Consider the following 15,838-nt stretch of genomic DNA (forward strand, 5'->3'; position numbering starts at 1 on the left):
TTCATCAAAGATACCAGGCTTTTAACTTTTGGAAAGTGCGGCGCGCTTTTCGTCAACATTAAACTTAGTGGCGCTTGAATAAAAAAGTTGGAAGGCCAAATCAATATTTAAGAGTTAAAAAAGGCAAGCAATATAAAAATTACATACTGGCTACTTTAAAAGACCCCCCCCCCCATTTAAAGGAAAAACTCTTTAAACCATCCTCATGGAAACAATTGATGATTGTCTTGATCTGGTAAAGCTCTATCCTAATGAAAATGGTGTCAGGTTGTTTTAAAGTTCGAACTCCGTATTTGGTTTAGTCATTTCCTGTATTAATTCTTTAATGCATCTACGATAAAAACCATAACATTGATAAGGTTAAATAATTTTAAATGGAAGAAAGTATCTCCCTCGTGTATAACTCTGATTCCTTATCCGGTTTTCCAAATATTCTAGCCTCGAGTATCACTGAGATATTAAGTGTCGAAATTCGTATCTGGTGCAGTAAAATTTGTACCATTAGTGTTATTACCATTGCTGCGTCAACTGTTAGTCCCCGAAGGTATCACTACTATTGGCATGAAAATGTGGATATTGCATCTTTGAACTTTTCTGTTATGAAACGGGAAATTACTTTAAAGCAATTAATCTGTCTCCTTACTGCATAGCTATGATTCCTTTCCGATGTTGGTTATATTTTTTTTTGTCCTTTTTCGTTATGTCAACTCTCCGACGTTTGTTTGAGTTAACATCTCCAATTAGACAGACAAAACAGTGTATCTGTACACTCCTACTGCCATAACAAAAAAAAAACACACACCAAACATAACATCACACAAAAGTTGTTTTTTTTTGTCATTCCAAGTGGCTGGACGCATTCCTGCACATGTATTGTAAGTAACATACTGAATCAGATCAGAAGTAATAACATGATTGGTACCACAGCACAAGATTTACATTTCGACAATAAATATCTCTTCAGTGTTATTCACAGCCAAAGTATTTAAAAGTTAATTACCTACTAGTTATACAAACGTTTGAAGACCTGAAAAAAGGACCAAAAATAAAGCCAATCACAAACAAGGAATATGAGCTTTGCACGAAGGAGATACACTCCTTAATTTAAAATCATTTCATAACAGCAAATTTGAAAAAATAAATGGGGAATGTGTCCATGGGACACAGATGATGCCCCCGTTTGCATATAACGTTATAAAGGGCCATAACTCAAGAACGGTAAAAGTGACACTACCCAAATTTGAACTTGATTTGAGTTTTGTTGTAATAAGCATTGTATATAAGTTTCATAATATTTAGTTGACGTAAACTTAAATTAGAGAACAGAAACAAATATTTCAGCAATTTTGAGATTTGTAAAGGGGCATAACTCTAGAACGGTAAAAGTGACGCCAACAAAGTTCATACTTGATTTGTCACAGTGTATTGTGGTAATTAGCATTGTGCATAAGTTTCATAACATTTGGTTGAGGCAAACTAAAGTTAGAGAACTAAAACTAATATTTCAGCAATTTTTCCATTTGTAAAGGGGCATTACTTTAGAACGGTGAAAGTGACACCACCAAATTCAAACTTGATCTGTGTTTTGTGGTTATAAACATTGTGGATAAGTTTCATAACATTTGGTTGAGGCAAACTCAAGTTTAAGAATGGAACAAAAAAATCAGCAATTTTTTCATTTGTAAAGGGGCATAACTCTAGAACGGTGAAAGTGACGCCACCAAAATTCAAACAACATCTGTGTTTTGTGGTAATAAACATTGTGGTTAAGTTTCATAACATTTGGTTGAGGCAAACTAAAGTTAGAGAACGGAAACGAAAAAATCAGCAATTTTTCCATTTATAAAGGGGCATAACTCTCGAACGGTAAAAGTGATGCCACCAAAATTCAAACTCGATCTGTGTTTTGTGGTAATAAGCATTGTGGATAAGTTTCATAACATTTGGTTGAGGCAAACTAAAGTTAGAGAACGGAAACCAACTTTGGGACATACGTACGTACAGACGGACAAGGGTAAAACTTAATGCTCCCTCCACTACCGCGGGGGCATAAAACAAATAATCATCCGAACCAAAAAAAATTCATACTTGATCTGTAACTTGTCATGGTAAAACTATATACCAAATATCATATCAATATCTTCCAAGCATAACAAAAAAAGTGTGGAAAACTGATTATTTCCATGAATTTTCTAAGTCCAAGGACCATAATTCTGCACAAAGTCATCAGGCTGGAACAAAATTTAAACTTGATCTGTAACTGGTCATGATAATACAAAACAACAATTATCGAAAAAATATCTTCAAGCAGGAAGAAAAAAAGTGTGGAAAACTGATTTGCCAGGAAGGTTGGCAAATACTGGTCAATACTAGTATTGACCATGCCGGCGGTAAATACCGGCAAATACCGGCAAATACTGGCCAATACTGGCACATACTGGTCAATTGAAATTTTGATATGACTTTACTATAACAAGAGTGCACACGCTGAAATGTCTAGCCTTCTTTACTAACCATTGATTTTATGTTGATAGTCCTAAATACAAAGCTTTACTACAAGTAACACATAAACTTAACATGATCCAAGAAAATGAGGTCAAGGTCAGATAAACCAAACGAGAAATACATGTACACCTTAAAATCATTCAATAAACCAAACATAGTTGACCTATTGCTTATTGTTTCTAAGAAACAGTCTAAAATAAGAAAACTTAACATTGACCAATGAACCATGAAAAGGAGGTCAAGTTCAGATGAACCATGCCAGACAGACATGTACACCTTACAATCAATTTAGGCATTAAATATAGTTGACCTATTGCTTATTGTATCTAAGAAACAAACTTAACCATGAAAACTTAACATTGACCAATGAACCATGAAAATGAGGTCAAGGTCAGATGATACCTGCCAGACAGACATAAAAACCTTACAATCCTTCCATACATCAAATATAGTTGATCTTTTGTTTATAGTTGACGAAAAACAGACCAAAACACAAAAACTTAACACCGAGAAATGAACCGTGAAAATGAGGTCAAGGTCAAATAAAACCTGTGAGACTGACATGTACATCATAAAATATTTCCATACACCATTTATAGTTGACCTATTGCATATAGTATTAGAAAAAAAGACCAAAACTCAAAAACTTAACTTTGACCACTGAACCATGAAAATGAGGTCAAGGTCAGATGACACCTACCAGCTGGACATGTACACCTTACAATCATTCCATATACTAAATATAGTAGACCTACTGCTTATAGTATCTGATATATGGACTTGACCACGAAAACTTAACCTTGTTCACTGATCCATGAAATGAGGTCGAGGTCAAATGAAAATTGCCTGACGGGCATGAGGACCTTGCAAGGTACGCACATACTAATATCCTATTACTCATAATAAGAAAGAAATTAACATTACAAAACATGTTGACTTTTTTTCAAGTAGTCACTGAACCATAAAAATGAGGTCAAGGACAATGGACATATGACAGACTGAAACTTCGTAACATAAGGCATCTATATACAAAGTATGAAGCATCCAGGTCTTCTAGCTTCTAAAATATAAAGCTTTTAAGAAGTTAGCTAACGCCGCCGCCATCGTATCCGCCTCCGCCAGATCACTATCCCTATGTCGAGCTTTCTGCGACAAAAGTCGTAGGCTCGACAAAATCTAGTCCTTACCTCAGGTGAATTACTTGGTAAATGGATAGATATAGTCACAAGGCAGAAAGTCCCTTATTTACTATTGTACTAGGACAAAAAGTCACAATTAGTTAGTTCATGAACATGGTTTAATGAAGATTTATCAAATATTAATTTAATCATACAACAGATATAGTCATTAACACCATGAAGTTAGTCATTTAAAAGAGACTATATAACATCTGGTTTTCTTAACTGTTATTTTGAAAGATGCAATTAAAAAAATTTTAAAAATTGTTTTATATATATGTTATATATTTATTAAAAAAAAACCAATTTCCTGCATTTAGAAGATTTTTATCATGCTGTTGAACAGTCAGGAATTAATTCATTGTTTAAAACAATATTCATAAATCACTTTTATGACTTTTTTTTTTCCTGTTATGTCAACATTTATTAAGGGACAGTTGTTATAGTAATTAAACTTTTGACACCTGTTAGCCATATAATAGGTAATGCTCTGATAATCTATATTGCTAGTCACTTGTTATTCTATTTACCTGTAAAATTCAAATCTTTTCAAGAAAAAATAAAACTATCTTGATTTATACATGTTAAAATAACTGATATTGCAATTTTTTATGTATACCAAAAGTATGCAATATCACCCCTAAGAACTAAATTAGTCATTTTTAATGTTTTATTAATTAATAACATACCAATATCATTCATTTTTATAAACTGAATCATGTCAAAGGAAGTTTTCCCTCATCAACCAATTTTTTACTAAAATTGATAGATAAGTCAGTCATAAGAAGCATGAAAATTTCAATTGACCAGTATTTGCCAGTATTGACCACTTGGGGAGTATTGTCCAGGACGATAAATGCCGGTAAATACCACTGGTAAATACCGGGGGTGGTAAATACCGCCTAACCTTGTTTGCCGGACTGACGGATGGACAGACAGACAGAGGGACTGAGTGCAAACCTCAAGTCCCCTTCGACTTCATCGGTAGGAGACTTACAAAATGTAAATTCTTCTATTGTGTATTCTTTCAGATGTTGCCAGTGTTATGACGCTTGGTATCAGATGAAGACTATATAAAAAACTAAACGTAAATTCTTGTATCGTTTATTCTAGCAATGTCTGATATATATATATATTTTACTGGATTCCTGACATAAGACAAATATAGCACTCCCCAACAGTTGATGAATTAAGCCTACCACAATAAAACCAACATTTTATGATATATATACAATGATAAAATATATATTTCTACAATTGTGTAAAATAATTCTTTCTCAACATACATTATACATTTTATGTACATAGCACTGGACTATCAAAGCAATGAACAAGGCTTCAATAGAATCACTAACAATATCTATAATGTTTCATTTGGGATATGCCATTATTTGTGTAGTGGTGTTTGAACTAAGAAAATATGTCAGCTGTCTTTCCTTAATCAAAAAGGAGATGATAAATATCATTTGTATATCTTATTCGATACACTAAATAGTGGAATTCAATTTAATTAAGGAATGACCGTAATATTTTTTCTGTCTATGAAGAAATAACTTAAAAAATGTGGTGCACACTGAATAACTGGTGTAGCGGGTTATTTAAAAGTGTGCACCACATTTTTTACATTTATTTCGAATAGACAGAAAAAATATTACAGTCATTCCTTATAATTTAATTCTAAATTCCATTTTTAAAGAGTAAATTTTGAAAAAAACCTTGGTGACGTCAATTCACATGACAAAATTATGTCTATGAGCTGATAGACAAAACACTTTCAGCCAATCAGAAGACATGTTATATCCAAAATTAAATTATGATGAAATAATATTACATTCCCCCCTTAATTTAGAGCTATATTAATATGTGCCAATGAAACAACTGTGTATTAATTTATTTTCATGATTTTGAAGTAAAAGTTTTTTTGTGAGTATACCAGCCTATAGGAAGTTAGTAGTAGTTGAATACTAACAATTTTTAGGATTTGCCTTTAACCCTGAAATCCCTGCCATAACAGTAATATCAATCCATAAAAGTACTAAAACAATCGGATATTTAGAATAAGTCAATAATGAGGACATTATGTGGTTAATTTTAGACGATTCATAGTTTAAACTGACAACTTTCAACCAGGTCAGGTATTTTATTCAGGTAAGGCTGATAAATAATTTAGGGTTGGTTTTTTTCTTCACTATATTTATGTGAAATACATTTAAAACAGCTTTTACATTCAGATTTTTTGTTTGAAACTGGTTAAATAAATTTCTAATTTACAGTACAATAAAGAGAGTCAACCCCTGATGATTTTCATATGTGCCTGTAAAATTATATACATGGTAATGTCAAAACAAACTAGAAATCCATATACATGTAGCAAGTTCTGGTACCTAGCAACCAATCTACAACCATAAATTTACAATTCACACTTCATTTATGAATCACAACTGAAAATTCAAATATATACAGAAACCATACATAGAAAGGTACCCACTGGTCAGTAAAAACCATACAAATAAAGATACCCACTGGTCAGTAAAAACTATACAAATAAAGGTACCAACTGGTCAGTAAAAACCATGCAAATAAAGATACCCACTGGTCAGTTGAAACCATACAAATAAAGATACCCACTAGTCAGTTATACAGAAACCATACAAATAAAGATACCCACTGGTCATTTATACAGAAACCATACAAATAAAGATACCCACTGGTCAGTTGAGGCAAAAGAAAATATGAACAGATTTCAAACTGCAACATCAAAACAGAATAGTTCAATTTTCAAATAAAAATCTTAAAATTATTTTGTAATTTGTTAGTCTTCAAAAGTAAAATTTGTCTGATAATCTATTTTTAACATAAAAAAAAACAACATATGTACAGCTGAGTATGATGTTTTACACTGATATATTTCTAATTGATAATGTCATTTTTATTTCTCAAAGAAAACATTGTTTTTAAATGACATGTTTCCACATTGTAGTAACAGATGGGAAATTCTTTGCAATAATTTGACATATTGTAATGTCATGGAATTTTCTACTATCCCTACAGGAACAACTTTAAATATGCAAATAAGTGAAATCACAGTGGATACTGTATCTGTACAATAAAACCAAAGTGGATACTGTATCTGTACAGTGAAATCACAGTGGATACTGAATCTGTACAGTGAAATAAAAGTGGATACTGTATCTGTACAGTGAAATCGAAGTGGATACTGTATCTGTACAGTGAAATCACAGTGGATACTGTATCTGTACAGTGAAATCAAAGTGGATACTGTATCTGTACAGTGAAATCACAGTGGATACTGTATCTGTACAGTGAAATAAAAGTGGATACTGTATCTCTACAGTGAAATATAAAATGCTTCGCTGAGTGCAGCCTGATACGACCGCAGAGGTCGAACCCTGAACAGTTTGGGCAAATTTGAACACAATATTCAAGCTTGATACTGTCTGAATTTGGATTGTGATCAAATTTTTGACATAATATAGGTTTCTGACACAAAATAAATGTGGTCAAAGATCTTACAAATCTATTGCACAATACTGTGCAATTGAAGTTTTCTTCTTGAAACTTTTAAAAAATTCGAAATTTGAAAAATTATGAATCCCTTAAAAAAATTGGGGAAAAAAATCCCCCCCCCCCCCCAACTTTTTGAAACCCCCCTTGGAGAAATAACCCCAAAACTCAATCCCAGCCTTTCCTTTGTAGTATGGAACATTGTGGTACAATTTCAGAGAGATCCATACACTGAAACACAAGTTATTGTCTGGAAACTAGAAAAATGCTTGTTTTTAGCCCTTTTTTGGCCCCTAATTCCTACATGTTTGGGGCAATTAACCCCAAACTCAATCACAGCCTTCCCTTTGTTATATGGAACCTTGTGGTACAATGTCAGAGAGATATCCATACACTTACACACAAGTTATTGTCTGGAAACTAGAAAAATGCTTGTTTTTGGCCCCTTTTTGGCCCTTAATTCCTAAACTGTTGGCCCCATAACCCCTAAAATGAATCCCAACCTTCTACTTGTGGTATTAAACATTGTGGTACAATTTCAGAGCAATCGAAATACTTGTACACAAGTTATTATCCTGAAACTAGAAAAATGCTTGTTTTGGGACCCTTTTGGGCCCCTAATTCCTAAACGGTTGGGACCATCATCCCCAAAATCAATCCCAACCTTCCTTTTGTGGTATTGAACCTTCTTAAAAAATTTCATAGAGATCCATTCACTTAAATTAAAGTTATTGTCCGGAAACCAATGTGTCTTCAGACAATGACGCAGACGACATCATACCATTATACGATCCCAAAATATTTTTTGCGGTCGTATAAAAAGTAGAAACTGTATCTGTAGAGTAAAATCACAGTGGATACTGTATCTGTACAGTGAAATAAAAGTAGATACTGTATCTGTACAGTGAAATCAAAGTGGATACTGTATCTGTACAGTATAATCAGTGGATACTGTATCTGTACAGTGAAATCACAGTGGATACTGAATCTTTTAAGTGAAATCAGTGGATACTGTATCTGTACAGTGAAATCACAGTGGATACTGAATCTGTACAGTGAAACCAGAGGATCCTGTATCTGTACAGTGAAATTGAGCATTAAATTCATATGAATCAATAGCTGCACTAACATCAATTAAATAAAAACAAGTTATTATCCTGAAACTAGAAAAATGCTTGTTTTGGGACCCTTTTGGGCCCCTAATTCCTAAACGGTTGGGACCATCATCCCCAAAATCAATCCCAACCTTCCTTTTGTGGTATTGAACCTTCTTAAAAAATTTCATAGAGATCCATTCACTTAAATTAAAGTTATTGTCCGGAAACCAATGTGTCTTCAGACAATGACGCAGACGACATCATACCATTATACGATCCCAAAATATTTTTTGCGGTCGTATAAAAAGTAGAAACTGTATCTGTAGAGTAAAATCACAGTGGATACTGTATCTGTACAGTGAAATAAAAGTAGATACTGTATCTGTACAGTGAAATCAAAGTGGATACTGTATCTGTACAGTATAATCAGTGGATACTGTATCTGTACAGTGAAATCACAGTGGATACTGAATCTTTTAAGTGAAATCAGTGGATACTGTATCTGTACAGTGAAATCACAGTGGATACTGAATCTGTACAGTGAAACCAGAGGATCCTGTATCTGTACAGTGAAATTGAGCATTAAATTCATATGAATCAATAGCTGCACTAACATCAATTAAATAAAAACATACACAAAGTTATATGTCGATTAGGTACGATTTTCAGTTTTTCTTTGATATAGATTTGTCTAAGCATGCAACCGCTGGATTTTTTCAGACATCTGTTACAATCTATTCATTTAAAAAAAACTAATATATACATTATTATAAATTTACTTTTAATTAATTGTCTATTCAAAAATTAAAACTGTTCACATTTTTTAAAAAAGCACTTATAAAACATGAGTCAATCACAAATTGACATATCAAAGTTGTAGTTGAAACAACATGAAAAAAAACAATAGAAGGAAAAACAGAACAAATATCATAGTGACAGATGTCTTGATAGATTGCCTCTCTTGATACTAAAAAGTGAACTTATGAGACATTTTGTGCCTAAAAAACACTCAATTATATTACATACATCAGGAAAACTGCAATTGTGTGCAATGGTGATCCAAATATAGGCCTATCAAGACAAGTCCCTCTGTTTTTTTTGTTTTTTTTACTATTTTCACAAATTTACAGGTCTTCCTTCAATGTAAACCAACAAGCTTAGAATGTTATCTGTTCTTCAAAATATTAACTTTATAAGAGTCTTTCATCACAATTAGCAATTTGTTTTCTCCCATCACATTTTCATCAACACTGTTATTTACCTATATCACTTCTGATCAATGCCATCAACAATAAAACAAATAAACAAATCCTTGCATACAATACATATTACCCAAGCACTTTATAATCATATCACAGTATTATACATAAAATAAGAAACATTAGTTATCTACACATAACTAAGTTACCTGGGGGAGACAATACAAATCCATCTGTAGATTCGGATGATCATTCCCTTGATTTTACATATCCGTACATATCAAAATTTACAAATTATCAATAGCCATAGCTATTGAATTTTAAACAATTAACTATGGGAGTGCTTTGTACATTCTTTCTAGAAATAGAATTTTTGATATAAATAAAACTTTATTGAGGAGTGTAATATAAAGGGATGTAAAAATGGTGGCACAAAATCTGGTTTTGATATTCTAAACATGTAACATGGAAAATATCTGAACAGGGTACCAGTCAGGCCAGTTCTGACAAAATTGTGTAATTATGTTCAAAGTTAAAAAAATAGCCATTTACTCATTGCAACAAATAGTATTTACATAATATAACAATAGGGACTACATTTTGCCAATGTGTATGATTCAATGAATTTACTAGATCCTCTTTTTCAACATATGATATATGTAAAATTAGACACTAGGGATAAAAATTGGAATCAAAAGTAGTAAGAGATTTAGCTCATCATCACAAAAAAAAAACAAACAAATATATTGTGCAAGATCTTTACATAATTTTACACTGACAGTAGGAAAATAATTTTTTGTAGATATTATAAATGCTTTTAAATGCCTAATGTCTGCAAATGGCTGATAATGTAGGTTTAGGTTTCCACAATAGGTGGCCTCCTATACATTTAAAACCTCTGATTTGGTGATTTCTTTTTCACAATACATAAGCTGTCTCCATGGTGTTAAGTTGACATAATGGTGTAGATAAACTCATCATAGATAACAGGACTAAAATTTTGTACTCAGACTAGCGTTTCGTTTTCATTCAAAAGACTCATCAGTGACGCTTGAATCAAAAAAGTTAAAAAGGCCAAAAAAATATCAAGTAGATATGTACTTTGTGTAGATATTTACAATGTAATTCCTATTAGGATAGTCATATAGCTTAGTGGATTTGGAAAATCATTTAACTTCTTATACATGATAAAGAAGTATAGCCATAGGTAATATAAAATCACCTTAATGCTGGGTATCATGGAAGTTCTAAGCATAAGTGAAATTAAATAGAAAATAAATATCCAAATTGTTGTTAAATCTACAGGGAAAATATCTGCCTAAAAAAGTTCTATCTCTGACTGAACTAAAAAGAGAAACCAAAGAGACATCTTTGAGAAGAGAGGTAAAACAAACCTGTTTGAATTTTTTCATGTAAAAGAATAACGTGCAAACAGGTGTAATAGATCTAGGCTATAATGCCTCACTAACTTATCATGGACAAAGGACAAATTAAAATATTCTCAACATAAAACAATCTAAATCCTTATATATCATATGCAGAAAAAATGAACAAAGTAAAGTAAGGGTACAGTATAATGAAACCAATATCAATGTGGATAAGAAATACCATCTTGAACATTCAACATGACTGCTTACATCTAGTCTGCCATAACAAAGTACAAATACCTATAAATGTTACATATAAAACTATAAACATTACAAAACCTTTTGAGGACATAATTACATCTGAATGAAAGTGTCATCTGCCAATAAATGTTTTAATTTCATGGCCTCAAACAAGACAAACAGGACTACTTTAAAATATGTCGAGAATCATTGAGACAAATTGAAATTAAGAAGGTTGTCACTCATTTAGAGGTATTTTGAGAAATGTTTTGTGTTTTTGATATAAAGTTTTATCACTGAAAGAAAGGATTATTATTTTTACTCATTTTGCTTTTAAGTTTAAACAGTAGTGAATTTTGAGCCTTACAAATTGATTTTTTGTGAAAGGAGATGAAATGCAATCCCCTTTTTTTCCTGAATAAGCTACTCTGGAAAAATTTCACAGTGGATCATTCAAAACTCTATATTACTGCCAAATTAAGTAAGCCATCACTTATCAGAAACAACATTGTACATATTCAAAAAACAGCAGCATAATAATATCCTGTTAAGTAAAAAATTACATTCACTAGGCCTACAAATTGATTGGTACCTTGAGGGGGCAGAGTATGATCTGAAAATTAAAGTACAAAAGTAACTTGTACTACTAGTCGACTTTGAACTTTATACACAAACTGCAATGATTGAACAGCAGACATTATTCTTTCTTTCTTTAGAAATTACCTAATAATTAAGAAAAAAATATCAGTTTACATGCCATTTTTGTTTTCTGCAGGACTTAATTTTTAGTCAAAGAATCGGGTATAATAACCATTACCATTTCATAACAATATAATTCAACTACAAACATAAACAATTTCAGCTGAACTGCAATCTGCAGGTGGTCTTATCACACAGGTTAGGTGGACATAATAAAACTAGAATTGTAACTGAAAAAATGAGGGGAAATGATGAATGTTTTATACAAGACCATCATGATACAGCCCAAATTGTAACCACACTGGGTCAAAGCCAGTCTTCATGTCAATCAAGTGTGACCGATACTGTTCCAATAAATGACACATATGTGGTTCTCAAGTATTCGTTGGGCTTTCTAACATTTCCATTAGGAACGTGTCTATTGGTGTATCACCAATCAATTTAAAGAAAAACAAATGTTCCAGGCACTTTAGTCCAATACTTCGTAAGGCAGGTAGTCTGAGCAGTAACTTGGCAAATCGTCCTGGTTCCTCTGGATATCGGGTTTTACAGTATTCCTCCAATGAAGCATAAACTTTCTCACGCAACTGTTCCACTTCATGAGTAGCAGTAAGTCCTTTAGCATCTATTAAACATAAATTTTTAATTTTTTAAAAATATTTCACTTTTAAAGTGTGTAAAACATATAGAAATAGAAATAGCTGGAGTAACTTATCATAAATTTGTAAGTTTCAGTAGGTAACAAAGCGTTTGGGCACCGAGGAGGTGAATATTGCTGTCCACCTGTATTCTCTTAACAGAGAAACATATTCGTTATATTTTGAATTGAGTTATTTCCCTTTGTCCATCCAATAGAAGTTAGAACAGAGATTCGTGTAATTTTCTTATAAAATGGTTGGCTCGACTATTATGGTAATATACACTATTTTGCAAACCTGATATTCAAGCATATATTTTTCATAAATCACTTGACATGGGCATAAATAGGTTTTAACTAAAGAATGTTCTCCTGACTGCACTTTGTTCTTTGTACAAACAAAACATGTTAGAGAAAGGTGAAAATCATAGCTAACCATCCAGTTACTATAGGAATTTGATTGCCCCAAAATGAAATAAAACTTTACAATCAATTTTCTTTGTTCTTATAACACAGTGATAATACACCACCCATGATATTCTTATAGAAATATTTATCCACATTTAATGCAAAAAGAAAATAGCAATTATTTCTTTACCACATTTTGGAAATATGTGTAGCTATACGAGTATTTACTTTACATGAAGAAAATCACATTCTGCTGTAATTCAGACATGTTCTTTTTAAACATGGCACAGAATATTTCTCTTCCTATGATTAGTCAAATTCTTTGTCCATGTACATTGCTTCAAATTAGTTCAGGCTTTTAGTCTGGATAACTGGGGGAACTTGAGGGTATTTTAAGTAACTAACTGTTAACAGACTCATTAAAGTGGATACTTAATTTTTCATTGCACCCTTTCCAGTTGACTTCACAGCTATTTGTTCTTTTGCAACATTTTAATTTTCTTGATGTTTTTATAAAAGGGAAAACCGAAGTTTTACATATTCTAGGCGATTTGTATAACCGTTATTCTTCTATTCACGGATATAAATCCCTAGAAGAATTTAGTTGGTTTTCAGTATCCTTAAAATTGGATTAAAAGAGAAAATTCATAAATTTTTATGGGGTATGGGATCTTGTCCCCTGAAGACCACAATGTCTCCAACCTTTGAGTTAAGTTGGCCCTATTATCACACCCCCTTTATAAGTTTTGTATAAAAACTGTGTAATACCTGGGTTGTACAGGACTATAGCCCTTAGACAGCCAACTTCTGTCTTGTCCATTTTCATTTCTCTCATTTTGGCCACTAATTCTGTGAGGACTCTATCAAATATGGTTCCTACTCCCGCCTGGTGAGCACTACTTCTATGTACATGTAAACCTGTAGCCAGTAATATACCATCCTTAACTACAGTAGATCGGTGGGAAAATGCAGCGATTAACAATTCATTCCAGCCTACAATGAGACAAAATAAATAAACATCAAAATGTTCCTACGTACAAATGGACAAAATAAAAACTAGAAATTCACATTTTGTTTCATCTTACAAAAAATACAATAAACAAACATTAGCTATTTCTTAATTTGAAATCATAATTAAAGACATCTATATGGCTAGACTTTATTTGTCACAGCCAATTTAAACCTTGTTATATGCATCAGTTTAAAAAATATGTATCAAGAAAAATCTCTTCAACCTTAAAAACTCATTTGTATATACATATGTATAATAGTTCTAATAAAATTGGGTTTTTTTATTTTGTTTATTTGTTGTTGTTTTTTTTTTTTGTGGGGAGGGGGTTGAATTTTATAAAGTGCAGATCAGTATTTCCTGGATATTATATTTTATTTTTATTTATCTTTTTTTTCCAAAGCAAACTTAATTTTTAAATACTATGACAATCACAAATTTGTTGATTGAAGCTTCCCATAAAATCAACCAAACTCCATAAATAAACCATAGTACAACTACACTTGTATTTGTGAATTCACAAATCATTTTGATTAATCACGGAGTTCAGTCGGAATTTTAAGCATGCTAGTTTGCAAGGTAATAGTCAGCAGGAAGACAGATCACCCTACCTGGACACATAACTCTGACTTTGAGCAGACCTGTCTTTGCTCTAACTCCTAAATTATGTGTGCTTAGCCGAAAAGTAGCAAATAGAAATTCTGAAGTCATTGGTTTGACCTGGCCAGGTATTGAGCCCACAATCTCCCACACTCGAGTCAAGCATGCTATCATCAGACTTCTAAGGCATTGTGTACATAGATGGTCTACCTCACAAATATATTTGGCAGCCCACACTAAGGGTAAAATATATTTGTATTTTTATGCATTTTTATAAAATATATTCTTATATAAAAGATGAATATTCTTTCTGTAATTGTTCACCCATTTAGACCGGTTTTTTTTCTAGTTTGATAAATCTTTTTATTATCAAAAAGCATAATTATGTTATCTAAATTTTTGTAAGTTGTCTTTTCAAGTAAAGATTGCCCCTCCCATTTATCTTGATTATTATTGATGGAGGCAGTGTAATGGTAGAAGGTATACCAGCTCTCAGCAGTATCACTTGATCCTCCAATGGTAGTTCTACAAAGTGTGGAATTCTCTTGGCCCATTCTACTAATGTAATCAGCTGTTTGTCTGCAGCCTGACATATGTTGGTAACAGCATCTTTCTGCAATCAAATTTAAAACATCATATATATTTTTGTTTGGATGCTCTCAAAAGTTCTTTATATATTATATATGGAGCCATATAACCAGGTTGGAATCTTCCATTTTTGAAAAAAAAAATAAGAGATTTTTATCAGTCAATATTTTGATGTCTTTTAAGGGTGTGTCAGGTGTTATAACATGAACTATGTGTGTTGTCATTCAGTCTTGTCAAGGAGTTAATTATTCATAAACCATATGTTGTCATATCTAATATTGTTTTTATAGTAGTAACAAAATGGCAAATTTATTAAACAGCCATGAAGTCACAAAATTTATTCATATTCCAATTCCTCTGTTTAAAGACAAAGTTATGATACACTATTATTTTAGAACAGGCGGATTTTTGCTTTTCTCCTCTGTTCAAAGTGGGAGGGGAATAAAGTGGAAATAACTCTGGCATGTTCAATGAGAACTTTTTATAGTAGACATCATTAAACACATATTAACAGCTTTATGGAAAAAAAAATTTCATCTGAGTAATATATCCTTAGAAACATTCCCAGTGTTTGCTGTTATAAATTAACACTCATGAATTAAGTTTTAATATGAAATTCATTATCCCATCCCTGTATGCACTAACATTCAGAAATCACACATTTTCAAGTACATTTACTATTTAAGTAAAAGTCTATTAGCACCTTTGTTTTCCAGAGAACTTTTTAAAAAGTCATCACAAATAAAGTCAATGCCCTTCATCAAGTGTAAAATGCCTTTTTCCAAT

At 32.1% G+C, this 15,838-nt stretch overlaps 1 protein-coding gene across 6 annotated transcripts in view; it reads right to left on the reverse strand.

Moving 5' to 3' along the window:
- Positions 1 to 4,771: 4,771 nt before the first annotated feature.
- LOC127729219 (retinoic acid receptor RXR-like) overlaps positions 4,772 to 15,838 on the reverse strand; it is a 60,751-nt gene continuing 49,684 nt past the window's right edge. For all 6 annotated transcript variants that reach the window (XM_052236926.1, XM_052236925.1, XM_052236927.1 and 3 more), the window contains 3 exons: positions 14,951 to 15,077; positions 13,624 to 13,848; positions 4,772 to 12,435 (listed from right to left, as the gene is read on the reverse strand). In XM_052236926.1, the coding sequence (XP_052092886.1) occupies positions 12,185 to 12,435; positions 13,624 to 13,848; positions 14,951 to 15,077 (603 nt within the window). In that variant the 3' untranslated portion in view covers positions 4,772 to 12,184. The remainder of the gene's footprint in view (positions 12,436 to 13,623; positions 13,849 to 14,950; positions 15,078 to 15,838) is intronic.

Source organism: Mytilus californianus, unplaced genomic scaffold (genome assembly GCF_021869535.1).
Source record: "Mytilus californianus isolate M0D057914Y unplaced genomic scaffold, xbMytCali1.0.p SCAF_2, whole genome shotgun sequence".
NCBI lineage: Eukaryota > Metazoa > Mollusca > Bivalvia > Mytilida > Mytilidae > Mytilus > Mytilus californianus.